Genomic DNA, 19371 nt, shown 5'->3' with positions numbered 1-19371 from the left:
GTAGTATTTTTTTATTCCATATTAATAGATTCATCTGGGGTTTTTTTTTATTTTCGAAGTGACACTTCTATAGTCTTCCATGGTTAGCATGGCCCAAAATACATTGAAAAACAATGGTAAATCTTTTTTACATTTTGTTAATTCTGTAAAACAAATGCACTCATCAATCATGTGGGCATTTTTTCCCCTCCTTTATCAGCTAAATATAAAATCACTAAATAATATTTAAGTAGGATTGTAATAATGAAACATTCAGTCTAGTCTTCCACTATACATAACTTCAAATATACAGTAGATAGCCACATATCTCTGTATTTGGAGATATTATTTGCATATTTGTAGGTATTATTAGGTATGGTGTACCCACATGTTTTGTATGTTTCTAGACACTGAAATGCGCAATATCAACAAACCGATAGCATCTAATACGTAAACCCTTTAACGCATATGCTTAAACAAAATGTACATATTCCAGAACCAAACATTACATACAAAGGTGATGACATCATGTTGTTCTGTCAAACCCATTGTAGAAAAAAGCTGAAAACATGATATTACATTTTCATTTTAGCAACTGGATATTTTCACTTATTTAATTTATTCTTAAAATATTTCATAATAAAAAACTATTTCATGTAAATTAATCTATGACTTTCTGAATTCCCTCTGGAGGTGTCAAGACGTGAAGGTGAGCACTGTGCAAACGAACACAAGCACAAATATAACTTTAAAGAGAAGGGCTTTTCAATGCACCATTTCAATACAAGAGATAACAGCCATTTCCATGGCTCCATGTCCGGAATGTTCAATTTCCTGTTATAATTTATTTCCTTTGTGTTTTGTCCTTTTCCTCCTTTCACTTGACAGTGTAAGTAATTGTGGTCATGTTTTTGAATGTGTAAAATCAAAATTGCTACTTCAGTTTGAACATAAACAATACGACGTTAAAGAGCAGAGCAGAGCATTATCCACATTCTATATCTGTCATTTCCAACACATTATTTATGTTAAATAAGGTTCTCTACAAAGGTACGACATATAAAACTGTTAAATATAGAACTTGTAGGCCTTTTAAAATACATATAATGACATATTTCACTTCTGGTAATCAGAAATTACAGTTTTTGATGTTTCTTTTTTTTTTTTTTTTTGTAAATATTTTCTGATGATAAGCATTGGGGTAGTCTTCCATGTTAACATTCCATGCTTAATGCAAACTGTCCGAAATGTTGCTACTGAGAAAATGCTGATTAAATTTGTTGATGTGTATATGTGTACTGTTTCTATATCCTTAGTCCTTGAAATACAGTGGTTGGTTTATTTCAAAGAAATGTCCATAAAGTATTAAAGGTTCTTTTTTTTTTCACTCGGAATAATGTTCTGCATCAACGATTCCATTTGTAGAGCCCTGTCTTAAAGCAAAGTGTTTCTATCTCTCTCTCTCTCTCTCTACATTTATGTTTATATATTAAACATAAATTTAATATATGCTGAATTTTGTCTTTTCAGTCTGTCCACTTCCATAGTCTACACATTTTTTTGTTTGTGTATTATATTATCTTTGGTCTTTAAAAAATGTTGCAAGGGCCAAAGATGTACTTCAGCAGAAAGCAGAGGGGTTCACAGTCTCGCATCAAGTCAGAACCACCAACGGTGGAAACATCTGCTTCAGCCTTTGACCAGGTAGGCGCCTCATTGTCCTGTGCTGCAGTCTTAAAGTCCTCAAGGGTCTTTCCACCCGTGAGGTGCTTTGTGAACATATGTTCTCCGTGGCACAAGTGGGTGCTGCCCATTTACAAAGCCAAGATGCAGACAGGTAGGCAGAGGTGTTAAACCGATGAGAGACAGCAAGTATCTACAGCAATTGGGCGAAGCTTCAAGAGGCCTTGTCTCGTAGAGCTCCAGGAACCTCTGCCACTGTTAGGACACCTGCAACAAACCAAAAAAACACAGGAAGTCAAGATCAATGGTACAATAACGGGTGTAGGAACAATCTGAAACTTGGAATGGACACAATATAATAGTTATCAGTTTTGATCATTAATGTTTTACAACAGTTCTGGTCCTCAAATCTAATTAGAAGAGATTTATACAGTATATTCCAAAATCATTGTGATGCTTTAATGCAGGGGTGTTGATTGCGATCGACCAGTTTGTTGGGAAGACAACGACTTGGTGATCTCGTTAACAGAGAAAAAAGGTAAGGGAGAAAAATTACACAAATAAGGACAATCTTAAAGTACTCTTTTTACTGTATTTCCTAAATTTGTGTGTGGATTTCCAAAATGTAGGATGGCTATGGAAGACTCATTGATATGTATAAGGAAAGCTCTACCCTATTGGTTAGACTTTTGGATTGGGTTATTGTTTCTCTGAGGAGACTTAAAAAGTAAATTAATTAAAAATAAATTTTTAATTAAAATGGAAGTAATGAATTATGTTACTTTTGCGTTAGTTTTGCTTTACTTTTTTCTCACACCCACTTTCTCTTCTGCTGTGCTATGCATTCCATACAAATAAGCCATGCATTGCATTCAAGAGATATTACAGGTCATGGTATCAACTGTAAAACACTTATGTCAAAACAACATAGTAAACAAACAGACATTTAGAAAGTAGGTCTTCACATCATATTTATAATAAAGAATCAATAACATGTTATGCATGATTTGTTTTTCCATTAACATGGCAGACAATATGAATAATGAAGAATAAACACTGCCTTACCTAAAGCAGCAAAGTTCAACACTTGAACCTGCATCATATATGTCATCATGTGCTGTGCCTATCAACAATGCCAGAGTCAACTTAAGTCAAAAGTTTTCAAAAGTCAGGATAAAATTCAGTGGGGAATTCCAGCCTAACATGTTCAAGGAATAAGTCTGATAATAAAATACTATTTTGTACTTAAATCATCTCAGTGCACGCTTGTTTTGAGTTGATCCACGGTGCGTACAGGTTGATCGCATACAATTTCAAAGCCTCATGTTGATACAAATCTTTTTAGAAACTAAGACATTTTCTCTGCATATACAATGTAGAACGTTGCTCGGAGCCACTGATCCAGAGTCAGCTTTTCTCATCCCATTCTCCGAGTTACGGGGAGCTGTAACACGTAACAGTTCAGCTGCATAAGTCAGTGAATTGAGCGAGAATTTCACCCTGTGTATCATGTCGTGCCCAGTGTAAGACTAGTCTTATAATACCTCTGCCTAAATCTGTTTACTGATTTTTTTTAATGCAGTGTGTGTATTAACACGTGAATCAATCGCATTTCACTCAACCGAATGTTGACCTCATAATTTGTTAAAACAAAAAATTTTTCCATCTTGTATAGCTTATGCGAATGCATGTTATCAAGTTGATTGACAGATGATGTCTGTATCTAAAAGGTTATTGGCTCTTTTACCTGAAAGGCGGGACTTGCTTTCTACATCCATTGACTGTTGGGTGCTAGAGCTTCTTGGTTGGGCATTCCAGCTTCTCCAATTCATTTAAATAGGAGTGACTCATCTCTGCTAAATAGTCTCTGGCCTCACACTCTATAGAACTACAATACCCATCATGCACTACGTCTCCTCCCCGAAATGTATACAATTTTAATCCTGATGTTTCACTATACAGGAAAATTAGAGGTGCACAAAAGCAAAGTGTTACTTTATTTAAAAAGTAACTCCAATATTATGGGCTAAAATAAAAAAAAATATTGTGCTACTTTACTCGATACTCTTTACCCTAACACTGGCTAACTGTACCCTCATCAAATTCAAGGTTTTGACTCTGGCCTTCAGGATGCCCTCTTCAATTCACTCATCCAAGTCTATGTCCCCACTCACTCTCTAAAATATGATAATTTACAGATAACTGTGATTGTTATCACATCTGCTATAATAAGACCCATTATCAATGCAGCTGCTGTTGGTGGATTTGAACTTTTCATAAAGGAATTACAAAAACTCTGTTCACAAAGAATTGTACAAACTCTGAACAAAAATATATGTTTTTTTTTCTCCAAAAAGTAACTGCAGAGTAATGCAAAAAGGTCTAAACTATATAAAAAACTAATACTTCTAAAATATGCTTAATGCAGTTTCATCTAAATAGGGTGTTGTTAAATTAGCATATTTGCTATGTCAAATGTTACTTATTGAATGTGGGCAGACCAATATTTTAAGCAGTAAAGATGTATATTGCATGTCTGACAGTAGATTTAATTATATATGCCACATTTCTCAGGCACTGGAAGTGTGTTAAATGTGTGAGAATATGTATTCATCAACCTGTTACATGTCTAATAAAATTACACAGGCCTATTGAACCAAGTTAAAGTGTGCAACTTTTTCTGTGTTAGAAATACTTAGTGATATTCCAGCTTAATATGCAGCGACACATGTAAGTAAGCCATGTGTACAGTACTTTTCACAAAGATTCTTCTGTTTGTTTTAAATGACCAGCCCAACAGAATAAAATTGACTTGACCAATACCGTGAGTTTAGAAAGGGACTCTCTGTTTGGTCAATTAACAGCAGACCAGAGGTGTATTCTGACAACTGTTTGAAAACAGTTTATTTTTGCAATTCCATTTGGTGGTGCTAGTGCCACAGAAATTACACACTTCCACTTTAAAACTGGTTTTGTCAGTAGCTCAGAAAGAACCAACATGTACTGTATGTCTTCACTATATACAGTAGATATCCCCTAAAAACATCTTTTATTAACATTAACAAACATTATTACATTATAAAATGCTTAAAAGACTATTAAAACTGCACCACTGCTCATATACACCATAAAAAGCTGCTGATCTGAAGAACCCAGAGGCATGGTTGCCTGCTGTGTGACGTCACACTAATTTAATCTCAATGAGAAAAAAAAGTGATAATAGGGTTGCATGCAAAATATAAGGCATTGATAAATTGAACATTATGATAAGTAAAAGTAGGCTTTTATGAGAATTAATTGGATATCACAAACTAAGAAATCTCTAAGAGTCAGGTTACCTGGGCATAATTACATAATTTGAACATGATGGAAGTCAAAGATAGTAAAGCCTGTTGTAATCAACCTAATATTAAAAAAAACTGTTGCTTTGCTGAGCACCTGCCATAGAAAATGCTTGGAAATCTCAGCGCCATCTGCTACTGGTCCACTGCCAAGCTGAAAAAAGCACTGAATGCTGCTTAATTTATAATAATGAACTCCTGATATTTGCACGGGGAACAGATCTTCATGGCTCTAGCAGGTGCTAGATGAAACATTAGCATGTCTGAAGCTGGAACAACAAGGAAAATTGGGATGAGAATGAACTAAGCCTAAGTAGATCATAGAATCCATCTTACGATTCATCTTAGTTTTGTGGCCCGTTTCCCAATAGCATCATAACTTAAGTAGTTCTTGAAAATGCTCATAGATTAACGAGTGCTCTGGAGTAATCGTACAGCGCTAAGAGCAATGTAAGTACACAGACTTCTGCAGACAACAAAATGCATAAAATAGTTGCTTAAAAGAGTTCATTAGTAAACAAATAAAGTTATTTGTGTGGACTAGTTGTACTAGTTGGTAACAGCAAACTAGGGGCATGATTGATACCCACAACTGTATAAATTAAAATTAGATAGAGAAGAAAAAATTCAACAACTGCAACAACTGCATACCATCAGTATATATTGACTAATCCTTATCTCCTCTTCTGACACCCCAAGGCACTCTTGCCATTGCTGTCACCGTTTTCAGTTCAAGTAAAGAGCTGACCTCCGCGTCATTGGTGAAAGCACATCTTCCTTATTTTGTGATGCGTGAGATCACTGAATATTCAATGAATGCTTATAATTAGCAGGATCATACACAGGTCCTCCGCTGTCTTCACTAATGCTACAAGCTTTCATATCGAGAGAAATGTGTAAAAAAGAAATATTACACATGTACACCTGATTATGGAAGCAGATTGTGAAATAGAAATGGATCGTTCTGCACAAAATTATTGTAAAACAATATGTACATATTTAGTAAATTAGGTTGAATATATAAGAACATATTTTAAACTAATATTATTGAGGTAAATTAAAAATTATTGTAAAGTTTCGCACAAATATAATGAATGTACAATGACGAGCAACACTATACAGTCACATTTCAGCACTGTCACATGAACAGCAACACTCTTAAGAAGCACTTAGGGTGCATCCTTGCATGTTCATGTTAACGCAGTTTTGGGAAACGCATGTAAGAAATAACGAACGCTAATAAAATAGCTTGTAAAAACTCTTAACCGCAAAGGTCGATTGTTATTGGGAAACAAAGCAAAGGAAAATTATGTAATTCAACTTGCTGCAAATTAAGCTGACATTCTGTTAACTCCTGCATCCAGAATGATATTACTCACTGGTGAATTGTGTGTAATTGCCTACTAGTGAATTACCACAGACGTATAAATAAAGGGAACTGATTGTTGAGCAAGCCCACAGAAGAATAGCTAAAACAGGATTTGTGACTTTAACAATGTTAAAGGTGCACTTTATTTAAATATTTAAATATGTATCTATTAATTTATATCTATGTAACAAAGTTTGTGATGGGGTGCAAGGAGGAAGTGGGAGATGGCGAATTCAACTCAAACGGTATTTATTTTATAACACAAAATTAGCTTTTCAGCACTTCACTCAATATTCATGCTTTTCAGCACACACAGCTCAACACAGTCTCTGGGTGTGTGTGGTAGCTCTCTCCCTCACTGGCATCTGGCTCACTCTTAAATCCATCCCCAACTCTCACTGCAATGACAAACAGCTGTTGGAGACAATCATTGCCCGTGATGATCCTTACAGTTCTAATCTCCTTATCTCGCTCTCCATACACAAGCTAAACAATGCCCCCACCACCACTATCTTTAATTTCAATATGACAGTTGATTTGGATTTACATTGACACCTAGTGGAATGGATGCAGCATCATTCAAATGCCATACTTTTTAGTTTCGAATGGAATTGTAGAAATTCACTATTCTCTGGCAACCATGATTTTTAAAGTATCCAATAAAGTTTTAAAGTATCCAATAGTTACTGAGATTAAGCAAGTATAAATTGGCTGGTCATGTGTCCCTAATATGTCAGACCCCGTAAGGAGACCCTTTCCATGCAGAATAAAACAGCTTTTATAAGATTACTGATTTGACTCGAGTCTTTATCTCATGTGAGTGCTCATGATTTTATACATGTGTTTCAAAATTACAATTGAGTTAATGTTCCCTTTTGTTAAGGGTTAATGAAGAGGTTCATTAAAGGGGGGTTGCATAAAAAAGTCACTTTTAAGAAATACTTGAAATAAATTGTAAAAAGTAAAATTAAGATTGTACACTGCATATTCTACAGTCTGAATCCACAGCCTGTCACATTTTATATTTATGAGAAGCTTCAGAGAAATGTAATTTGTAACACGTTTTTTTTTGTATTTTCAGCTTCGGTTTTTGGCAATCAAATGTGGGAGGGACCTAAAGACAACCGTGTGGCGAATGCTTCAGAGTATCTTCTCTAATCACCTTTCCATCAATACAACCTGGACTGGTGTAGGGGGTAAAGCATGTTTTAGAGACATGTTCCTGAAGACCATTGTTCAAAGTAAGTTGGATATTTGTTTTATATTTAAGTAGATGTGTATGACCTTATGCCATTCAAATGGAATGACAGATCTTTATTTTCTACAGGAGCCATATGGAAGAACCCGGCAACCCAGGATGCCACTGATGAGGCGATCCAGGTTAACGTTACGCGTTACCTGAAAGGAGCATCTGAACATGAAGGTGGAAAAAGGCGCCGCACAGCTTAGAGGGACCCACAGCCGACCCCTTAAACCTAGGCTGGCTACTGACACCCCAGCATCACTGACAACTGGAACCCCTTTCTTTATCCTGCAGTCAGTAAACATCAAGACACCTAAAAAACCTGCTAAAAGTGTCAGACTACACTCACTTTTTTTTTCTTTTCTCTCGTGACCCTGCTTTGAGGGCAGCTCCTTGGATGAATATGGGATGGTTTGTCCTTTTATACAGGCGCACACGGAATCACTGAAGATATGCCAATTTGCACTGCCTCATTCTGGAGGTCGGGGAAAACCGGTGATTCTTAGCCCACTACACCACGCAGACCCCAACCACTCCAGACATTCTAATTGGCTGTTCTCTACAGCCAGATTTTCTGCTGTTAATTGTATTTGTTCCCACTTGTTGTCATGTGTAAGTTGAATGTCAAAATTTATATTATACCTGTTATCCTGCACATTCTTTGATACCAAAGATCTCAATTATTTCATATACAATTTGCTGCTTATTTCATTGTTACAGTGCTTAACTATTCTATTTTTAAATATAGCTTGTAAATCCAAGATTATACATCTAATACTTGATATCTGCACATTATCTGGTATCAAATATTCTACTTACCGTGACTTTAGTATTGGCTTATTTCATTCCGTCAGTGCTTACGATTCTATTATAGTTGTAAATCCTATTTCATACCTGATATTTGATATTGCACATTAACTAGTACCAAAAATTGTACTTTCATTCCGTCACAGTGCTTAACTGTTATTCTATTGTTAAATATAGCTTGTAAATCCTTGTGCCACAGGTCAGCATTGCAGTTATAATGGTATATTCTACTCCAGAGCTTTACTCTAAATTATTACCACTTATCCTATTGTTAGAAATGACTTGTAAATATGATGTTATACCTCACTTTATTTGGTACCAAATATCCTCATTGCTTATGTTTACTGGTAATTCTTTTCATCCCAGAGCTGACCTCTTTATATCATTAAAAATTATTGTAAGTGTTACAATAGTGTTTTATTTATTTTTTTACCAAAATTGAATTGGAAACCTGCATGTTCTTTAGTGTGTGTGTGTGTGTGTGTGTGTGTGTGTGTGTGTGTATATAATGTTTGTATTTTTCTGTTATTTATATTTCAGTGATCTGACATCTTGTTTCAATGACAGTTACTGTACTTTGAAATGTGGAATTAAAATGCCAAATGGAAATTTGTTTGGTTTGATCAATCATTATTCTTGATAAACTGCATGCTATAAATATAAAAAAAAAATATATATATATATATATGTAATGACCTGATAAATATCAGTCGCTTATTTTGCTTATTTTTGAAATATGTAAGTTATTGTATTTTGTTGGGTTTGGAAAAGTGCTTACTTCATATGCAATAATTTACAATAAGGTATAAGAGTTATTGACAATTTAATAATAATTCTGAGTTAATTACCTTGTGCTGTTCAGATGTGTCTGGTAATTTAATAATTAAGTTGTGTTTTCTTTCAAATGTTTTAAAGAGGGTTCAGTACATAGGGAAAGTTTACTAATCTATTTGTTAATGTTCGAGATTTAGTGATTAATAAAGTATTCTGTTGAATGTATACGTAATCACGCGAGAAAGGGAAAAAAACCCGGAATACGGAGTGGAACTGAGCACGAGGGATAGTCTGCTACTAACACAGAGTTTTGTGCACTTAATGCTTTAAGTTGGACTAAATGATTTAAGTTGGACTATAATTTGTTTTATCGAACATCACACTCTCGGCGGAGGGGTTTGTGACTGTGAAACTGTGAACTACTACGGGAGATGTGTGTTTTTTACACTGTGGAGCGAGTTTAGAACTGTTAGCCTCTCTGGCTAAGTTAGCTTGTGGTTTTGCAGTATTGTGACATCGTCGTGGGAAGGACCGCAGACACGACGTTCGATTGTTGTATGAGAGGAGACTACATCAGGAAGAGTTTTCGCTGGCTGATGCAGGTGTTTTCCTTCACCGGAGACCGTTTGGTTATGAGTGCTGGATGGACAAAGCTGTTTAACCCTCTATGTGCCGCTGTAGACAGTGTCGCTTGATGAGAGAGAAAGTTACAGACGCGGTAGGATCTGTGTCTTTCACTTTACTCGAGGAGGTATTGTTACTCTATTGAGCCCGATTCAAGCAATACAGAAAATGTCCTGTTATCACTGATCACTACACACGCTACGCCCAAGCTTTTCCAACGAGAGACCAGAAAGCCTCTACGGTGGCGAAGGTGTTGATAGAGAAGTACTTTGTCCATTATGGATTGCTGAAGAGGATGCACAGCGATCAAGGGAGAGATTTTGAGAGTCGGCTTGTACATGAGGTACTTGGCACACTTGCCATTGAAAAATCAAGGACTACGCCCTACCATCCTCAAGGAGACCCCCAGCCTGAGAGGTTTAATAGGACCTTGTTAAACATGCTCGGGACTCTGGAGCCAAGCAATAAGAGAAAATGGAGTCAGCACATTGGACACCTTGTCCATGCCTACAACTGCACTTCAAATGAGGCCACTGGGTTTTCGCCCTATTACCTTATGTTCGGGTGTGAGGCGAGGCTCCCAGTGGATTTGTGTTTTGGGACGTCCAGCGATGACATACGGCAGGAAACTTACCTCAAGTATGTAACTGAGATGAGGAAGGAGTTGAAAGCTGCATATGAACTTGCAGAGTCCATTGCTGCCAAGCAGAATGAAGGCAATAAACGGAGGTATGACCAGAAGATTCGGTTCTCACAGCTGTTGCCTGGAGACAGAGTCTTGATAAGGAACTTAGGGTTGCAGGGGAAGCACAAGTTAGCAGACCGCTGGGCTTCAAATCCTTATGTGGTGGACTGTCAGATGCCAAACTTACCAGCGTTTCGGTTGAAACCAGAAGATGGAAATGGACCTATCAAAATTCTCCTCCGAAATCACATCCTGCCTCTTGGACAAACTGTATGCCTGGAATCCATACTTGATGTTGACCCTGTACCTGGTATGAGAGTCCTTTGAAAGAGACGAAAGAGACTTCATAAACTTTGCAAACATGTGTCAGAGAGAGGCAAGGTTTCATTGGAGACATCAGAGAACAAGGATAAAGGAGAGGAAAAACCAGATAATTGTCATTACACAGATTCTGAGGATGAGGAAAGTGAGATGTGCTATGACTTATCTGTCCGAACTACCAGGACTGGAGTGGAAGAAGAAATGTCAGAACCATTTATCTTGGATCTGGATATTGCATGGGATGAAGTGACTGAACGACCAGAGGTGACAGAGTCAGAAGTAATGCAAGATGTTACGGAGGAAGCAGAAAAAGACAAAGGAGGGTATCAACCAGAGTCTGCTGAGATGACAAGAGGAACAGAGATACCCGAGACAGGTGAAACGAGAGAACAGACTCTAAGAAATGAAGCTGTCAATGAGGAGACTCAAATGTTACAAGATGGTACAAAGACTGAGACTCAGACCAGAAGAACTCAGAGAGTCAGAATAGCTCCATCCATATTAACATATGACACACTAGGACATGCAAGTGTCATAGAAGCTCCTATTGTGAGATATGTCTCTTGCCTTTATAAGTGGATAGGTGCCCCTGTGATCTCCTAAGAGTGTGTCACCTAAGGTTATACCCACTAATAAGTTGTGTTGTGTTTACATTTCAAAAGCACCAAGTCATGAGGGCATGTCTTATATTGGTGAGGGGAGAGTGTAATGACCTGATAAATATCAGTCGCTTATTTTGCTTATTTTTGAAATATGTAAGTTATTGTATTTTGTTGGGTTTGGAAAAGTGCTTACTTCATATGCAATAATTTACAATAATGTATAAGAGTTATTGAGGTGGATAATGTCTAGTTGTTGACAATGTAATAATAATTATGAGTTAATTACCTTGTGCTGTTCAGATGTGTCTGGTAATTTAATAATTAAGTTGTGTTTTCTTTAAAATGTTTTAAGGAGGGTTCAGTACATAGGGAAAGTTTACTAATCTATTTGTTAATGTTCGAGATTTATTGATTAATAAAGTATCCTGTTGAATGTATACGTAATCACGCGAGAAAGGGAAAAAAACCCGGAATACGGAGTGGAACTGAGCACGAGGGATAGTCTGCTACTAACACAGAGTTTTTAACCCTCGCTGTGCCACTGCAGACAGTGTCGCTTGATGAGAGAGAAAGTTACAGATGCAGTAGGATCTGTGTCTTTCACTTTACTCGCGGAGGTATTGTTGTTTTTTTACTCTATGAGCTCCAACAGTAAGCGCGCCAACGAACTAATGCAGGTCTGCTAAAAGAACAAAACTAAAAGAGTGCATTCAGGTTATCATAGGCTATTGACTTTATTACTCGGGTCTTTTCATATTGTTTTCATATTTGGTGTTCAACTGTTATGCGATCCCCCATAATACAAAGAAGGAAACTGAGCCATTGAGTTCTTGTTGTTTGTTTTCATCACATGTCTGTACCTGTGTAGATAAATATTATCTGTGATAATATTTGATAGGTTTTAAAGACCAAGATAATTTTTTTCCAGTCACTCATTGTTGAGAAGATAGAGTGAGAATCATAGTGTTCCTAGACAGGTTTATTATACAATGGGATGTCTCTTTCACCATTTTACCAAGCATTAGGGTTAAGAGGGTTTAATACTTTATATGTTGCTGTATAATGTACTTGCCTCATCACGAGCCTATGGTCAAAAGGGTTACATATACAGTATATACAATAAGCGGTGGCAGATCGCTCAAAAATAGCGTTTGCCTCCGACCTCCCGCGGAAGGTCCGCCTTCGATAAACAGCGGCGGAACGGCGGATGGCCAGCGGCCCGCCGACTCATTGCTATCTGGGTTTATGTCAATCTAGCCAATTTATTTGATAGTGAGATTAAAAGGAGGGATTATGATTTGTGATTTTGCTTACATGTATATGTAAACTCCTTAATAAATGCTTGACATCTGTCCACTTTACATTGGGGTACATTATCAACGGTTACTAATGTGGAATAAGTGTTATTAAGCATTTAGAACATGTGATGAAAAATGGCTCATTATATGATATGAATTGCATGAAAGTTTGCCTTATTATGCATGTTGTAACCACATATCAATGATTTACAATGGATTTGCAAATGACTCATTAGTCATTAATTCACAACATTGTAAAACACTGGCCACTTTCCATGTTGAACAGCTCATATCTTCCTCTCTAATTAGGCAGTTCATGAAAAAAAGCTGCAATGGAGACCAGATTTTATCCTTAAAATTTGCTTGTTGAAGTAAGTGTTGAGGTTGAGTAATGAAACTCAACCTCAAAGGTTGAGTAATGAAACAATGGCCTCCTAAAAACTGTAAAGAACTACATTTAAAAAAATACAAAGTTGCACCTTTAAACTGCGAACACATTTTGTTTGCTTTATTTGAAATTGCTTTTGTTGGCATGCACAACAATTGAGCACTTCAAACACGTCTGAAAGGGAAAACCCGACTAGAAATACAGAAAATAAACAGAAGTGGCTTTTGCTGTAATTTTGGGATGAGGGAGGTCTGGCATTGGAAGCGGTGACATATTCAGAAGCGGTTTGCTGTTTATTTATGGCATCTATACAGGATGCACTGGGGTGTTCATGCAGTAAACAAGCTCTCAGCAGCATCTGGACCTCGACTGACATTTAGCCTCACTGAGTTTGCATGACTCCACATCCCAAAATGTCACCGAGCGACAAGCTGTCTTGCTGCTAATACATGTTTTTGGGAGTATAAATTCAGAAGACAGAAACAGTATTCCATCAGAAAGTAGGGGCTGGGATGTTTATAAAGTAATACATATTTGCTGAACGCAGCAATGTCTATCAGAACTAATGATGTTGGTGTAGGGTAAAGAGTTTGAGCATGCTAAACTCTCGCTAGAACAATGTGCAGCTTTGTCCCTTGAGTAAAATTCACGCAGCCACTCATTTGTGGAACTAGTACCAAATCAGTTCATTTGTGGAACTATACCCATTCCAATTCAGTTTCAAGCGTTGTTCACCAGGGACATGGAAGCAGGAACTTAATTTGAAAGGGATGGTTCACCCCAAAATGAAAATTCTCTCACCCTCAGGACACACCAGATGTGTAAATTGATTTGATTATTTTTTATCGCCTTGTACTGTTATGGAAAGCTTAACATGGACAAGATGCACTCGTATTTGTAAGAGACGGAATCAATAGGAGAGCAAGAGCAGAGAAGAGACGGCTTAACATTACCTTCATCTTTAAAGGCAATTTATCATGCCTTTTACCTTTTGCATGATCATACAGTATGTGTGCTTCCAATAAACAATGCCACTTGAAACTATTGTGTAAAGAGTAAACACTTATTTCAACAAGCAATTCAATCAACACTGTGATTCATAGGATATTACTATGTACACATTGTAAACAAAAAATTATTTTAGAGCATAATACAAAGAGTGAAGCCTTTAAAAGGTGAAAACAACTGTGCAAATGAGGTAAGCAGTGCAAAAAGATAAGCAAAACATCTTGTAGAGCGGAGGAGGGTAGGGCCAGGCTGGATCGATGCACGCCTGATGGGGCGATGGATAGTCTCCTGAACCGAGATAAGTCAGATTTTATTAATTTAAATTATATGTTGCGTATAGCGAATGCAATCACAATGTTGTATGATGTTAATTATATTTATATATATATATATATATATATATATATATATATATATATATATATATATATTTCATTATATTTAGCAAATGTCTATATTTTTCAATTTGTCCTTTGAAAATGATTTATTTGTCATTAAACTGATTAAATAATTGGCATATCATGTAATTTATGTGATTAAACATTTTAATTATTACAATATAAATATTATATTTTTAGCAGTGACAACATCCGCAAAGGCTGACAAATAAGAAATATTCAAGAGTAACATGTCTCTTTTAACAAATTGCTCAGGCTGGCTCTTGGAAGAGCAGGTCTCTTTTGGTGGCTAGAAATGGGCGGTTGGCAAGATAACAAAGAAGCCTTGTAATGGCCGTACATTTTGTCTGGCAGAAATATCCTGCTTGGGCATGGAAAGTGACATGTATTCACAAGAGTGGCACCAGTGTGACAAACCAATATAACAATTTGGTCAGTCCAGTCAAGGGTATAGTAAAATAATAATAATTATGCAGTTATCACAAAATGCATAAAAAGGGCAACTTTCATCCAAACTTGATACATATTGAGCATTTTAACTTAGATTGTTATAAATGCTTAACAAATACCAGGACTGTTAGAAATTATACTTAAGTGAAAGTATGGATACTGAGTAAAAATTGGACTCAATTAAAATGCAAGTATCTAGCTAAAATCACATTTAACTGCACTTAAGTATTAAAAAGTAAAAAGTATTTTTTTTCCTCCCTAGATTGAAAACAAGAGAGGAGATTGTTGCCATTTACATTGTACGGGGATTACATTTGGCATAATATGTGACATTTAAATTAGATCAAATTTGAATGTTTTGTTAAATCAACTTTTTACTGTCTCTGACACTCACATATGGCTGTCATACCACGATTCCTGATGAGCACACGAGTACACACGACCAATGTATCTTAGAAGCGCCACAAAATAACGCGGTTGCTTCAGCAGTTGTGTTTTTCATCTCACATTTGCTTTAATGGGAAGGTTTTGGATAGAGAGGTCATTTTTATTGATTTAAAACTCAAACGCATTATCGTTAAAAACCTTATCTGTTTGGGAGAAAATTTAACTTACTTATAATTTAATGTATATATTTTATGTATAACCAAGTTACATGACACTAATAAATTGAGCTTTTTGCATTATCTTGAATACTGTCAAGCATTCATTTCATGTTTTATTGTAGTTTACCTTGCTGAATAATTACAGATTAACATTGATTATGACAGTTACTGTGCAGGCAAGATCAAGTTAGCTAAAATGACACAGATCAATCCTTATGGCACTATATTTCACGTGCTTTGCAGTTACATAAGTTTACCTGTCCAATAAGAAGAACACAAATTCAGGGTCAGTTTTGATCCCCAAAACCGAACGAAGGTCCCTCCAGGAATCAAATGCCCTGCCGATGTTCACTCTATTTTTCGCTCGACCACGATCACGTTCCCACTTAGCCAGACTGGATTCAGTAGATACATTTTAATAAGATTTATTTTTTGGTTTATCTGAGTTTATGTAGGAGTTGGTGTTGTGCTGAGAGCCGGACGTTTGCTGGATTCCATCTCTAAGATAACGTTACCTAGTGTTGCAGACTGTCTGTTGACGCTGTTGAATAGTGGAAGAGAAGCTATTACTGTCTGAGGCAAGACTCTCGGGAGCGTGCATAAATGTCACATCCTTTGGATTTTCTCGGCAAAAGTGACCTGCTCCCTTTGTTTGCATGGACATCAGTCTGCAGGCTTTAATAGGCAAGGAAGTCTGGGAAGGTCTAATTTTTTAAGTTGCATTACAAGCTGTTCACACATTGGCAAAAAAAGGGCCAATATTACATGAAAGTTGTTAAATACACACATTTAGATTTATTTTAATAAAAAACATGCAATGCCATAATTCATGATTTATGTAACAATTCAGCAAAAATAGATTAGTGAAATTAAAAGGAGGGAATGTCATTTTGCAACAGTCCACTTTGTGATTCTATTCATTACTGTAATGTGTTGTCACTTTTCTTGTCACATTAATATCAAAGGAATGGTGCTACTCTGAATTGTGTCTCAAATTAACAAGGACTTTATTTTAAAACATTATTTTAAGGTTTTCATGCTCATTCACAGCATATGTCATATAATAAAACCTGATGACTATTAAACCATCCTCAATTTTAAGTACAGGATACATGTTGGCAACTGCTTACTAAATTACTAATATGTCCACTTTATATTAAGGTACATTTTAATATGTTATTAATGTGGAATATGTGTTATTAAACATTTATAACATGTGAGGTGAAATGGCTCACCATTTGGCAGATACTGATTGAAAGTCACCCTTTATTTGTGATTCATAATACATTTAAAATTATGTGTTATTCATTAATGAACCCCTTATTTATCCCTTAACAAAGGGAACATTAATGTACAATACCTAAACTTAAATTAGGAAATACTCTGCACCTGTAAATCAAATTTTGCACAAGCAAACCATTATGCGGACAAAAATTCTGTAAAATGAACTAATTACTAGAGACATTTTAAAGTACATCCTGGCCAATTTTTGTCATATCGTGAAAGTGAAAGTTGGTGGGGATGTGGAGGTCCAAAAAATGTTTTAAAAAAGAAAGAGAGAGAAAAAAAAGCAACATTACATTTTTTATAAAAGCAGTCTATTTGAATTCTATATTGGTGTGCTCTAAGTTTTCTGAGGCTATACAACATATTTGTGTGAGGAACAGACCAGGAACAGGCCAACATTTAAGTCCTGAAAATGGTTCTGAAAATCTTCTCTTCTGCTGAAGCTCTTAAATAAAAAAGTGACATATGAAAATGAAATACAAGGTCTATTTCAGAGATTCAGTGTGGGGAAGATTTGTTCCATTTTTATATTTGTTTTACTTACAATAGCTTTGTATGAGGAACAGACCAAAATAGGAAGACTAAATCAGTGCACAAGTCATATGGACCACTGTTGTGATTCTTTTTTTTTTCTTTTTGTCATTTTGGGCTTGACAGCCCCAGTCCCCACTCTATTATATGGAAAAGAGTGGCCAGGATATTTTACATTTACATTTGCATGCATTTGGCAGACACTTTTATCCAAAGCGACTTACAGAGCCCTTATTACAGGGACAATCCCCCCGGAGCAACAATGTGTTAAGATCGAACCAGCATCCTTCTGATTAACAGTTATGTGCTTTAGCCCACTACACCACCACCACACTACACTAGGATATTCCTAAAAACAGCTCCTTTTGTTTTCCAGGGAACAAGAAAATCCATATGGGGTTGGAATGTCTTGAGGGTAAGAAATTATGAAGGAATTTTGCAAGCATGTGACAAAACACACTTTTTAACTAATTATTTTCAGAGATGTTTTCGCAAATGCAGCATGGTGTTAAAGCATGCCCCAGTCTTGAGTTAAGAATAGTCTTTGTTTCTATCTTGGGAAGAATTCAGAATGGAAGAGCTTGGTCTCCAGTGTTGACTTGGCTCCTTCATTCTGGGGGGATGAGTCGCATTTGCATGGAGGAGCAGCTGCCGTCTCCATGATGATGCTGTCCAAGTAAGGCCAGGGATGTTTACAGTGGTGTCACACTGGCGCAATGGGATTAATTACACAGACCCCAACACTCACAGTGGCGGCACTACCTTGGCATGTGTCATCGATGGTCACCCTGTCACTGTGGTTTTTAACTTTGCTTTTTCACACTGATTTAAGAAATAGTTCAATAGAGAAAAAAATATATTTTGTAATTATTTAATCACTTGCATGTTGTTTCAAAGCAAATGTTTTGTTTTTGAACTCAAAAGGAGAAATTTCTATTCATCACGCAGCTGTTTTCCATACGACAGGTCTCAGTCTCAGTCAGCATATCCAATGACCATATGATGCATGCTGCACACAAAACTATATACAGCATTATCAAAAATAATTGTCACTGTACATTTATTTACCTGTTACTTTTAATATTTTGGAAAAGTGATTAGGTTTAGTAGTAGGGGTAGGGTTAAGGTATCTAAAATATTTATAATGTAGCAAAAAAATAACTATAGAAACAAATAGAAAACAAGATTTCAACTAACAATCCTGCATCAGTGTGGAGAGGCCTAAAAGACTTTACTAACTTCAAAATACCATCCCCCCAAACACTGTAGGGAACCAACAACTGGATAATGACTTGAATATGTTTTACTGTAGATTTGAAAGGCCCAATTTCACACCCCACACCCGCTCTGACCTTCACTTCACCCAAATGTCAACACCTCCTGCAACCCCCTCCTCCACCTCCTCATACTCAACCTGTATTAAGATCTGTGAAAAGAGGTGTGCCGTGTCTTCCGGAAACAAAAGACAAGGAAAACACAGGGATCAGACAGCTGTCACAGGACCCACTCAAATCCTGTGCTGACCAGCGGGCCTCCATCTTTACACAGATCTTCAACAGATCACTGGAGCAGTGTAAAGTTCCCTGCTGCTTCAAACGCTCCACCATCATGAAGTAATTTGAGAGACTGGTGTTGGCCCACCTTAAGGACATCACTGGACCCTTTCTATATCCCCTTCAATTTATTGTAGAGCAAACAGGTCTGTGGATGATGCAGTCAACATGGAATTGCATCATATTCTGTAACATCTGGGTAGACCAGGGACATATGCAAGGATCCTTTTTGTGGACTTCAGTTCGGCTTTCAACACCATCATCCCAGCTATTCTCCAGACTAAATTACACCATCTCTCTGTTCCCATGACTATCGGTCAGTGGATCAGCAGCTTTCTGATGGACAGACAGCAGCTAGTGGACAGGGGAAATTCATTTACAGCACATGTACAATCAGCATTGGTACCCCCGTCTTGATGTGGGGT

General features: G+C 36.7%; 1 protein-coding gene across 2 annotated transcripts in view; it reads right to left on the bottom strand.

Moving 5' to 3' along the window:
* Positions 1-272: 272 nt before the first annotated feature.
* tafa5a (TAFA chemokine like family member 5a) overlaps positions 273-19371 on the bottom strand; it is a 256887-nt gene continuing 237788 nt past the window's right edge. For both annotated transcript variants that reach the window (XM_052121016.1, XM_052121017.1), the window contains exon 4: positions 273-1929. In XM_052121016.1, coding sequence (XP_051976976.1) covers positions 1921-1929 — 9 coding nt within the window. In that variant the 3' untranslated portion in view covers positions 273-1920. The remainder of the gene's footprint in view (positions 1930-19371) is intronic.

This window comes from Xyrauchen texanus, chromosome 47 (genome assembly GCF_025860055.1).
Source record: "Xyrauchen texanus isolate HMW12.3.18 chromosome 47, RBS_HiC_50CHRs, whole genome shotgun sequence".
Taxonomy (NCBI): Eukaryota; Metazoa; Chordata; class Actinopteri; order Cypriniformes; family Catostomidae; genus Xyrauchen; species Xyrauchen texanus.
Note: the sequence above shows the minus strand (reverse complement) of the source record. Positions and strands in the feature narration are given on the sequence as shown.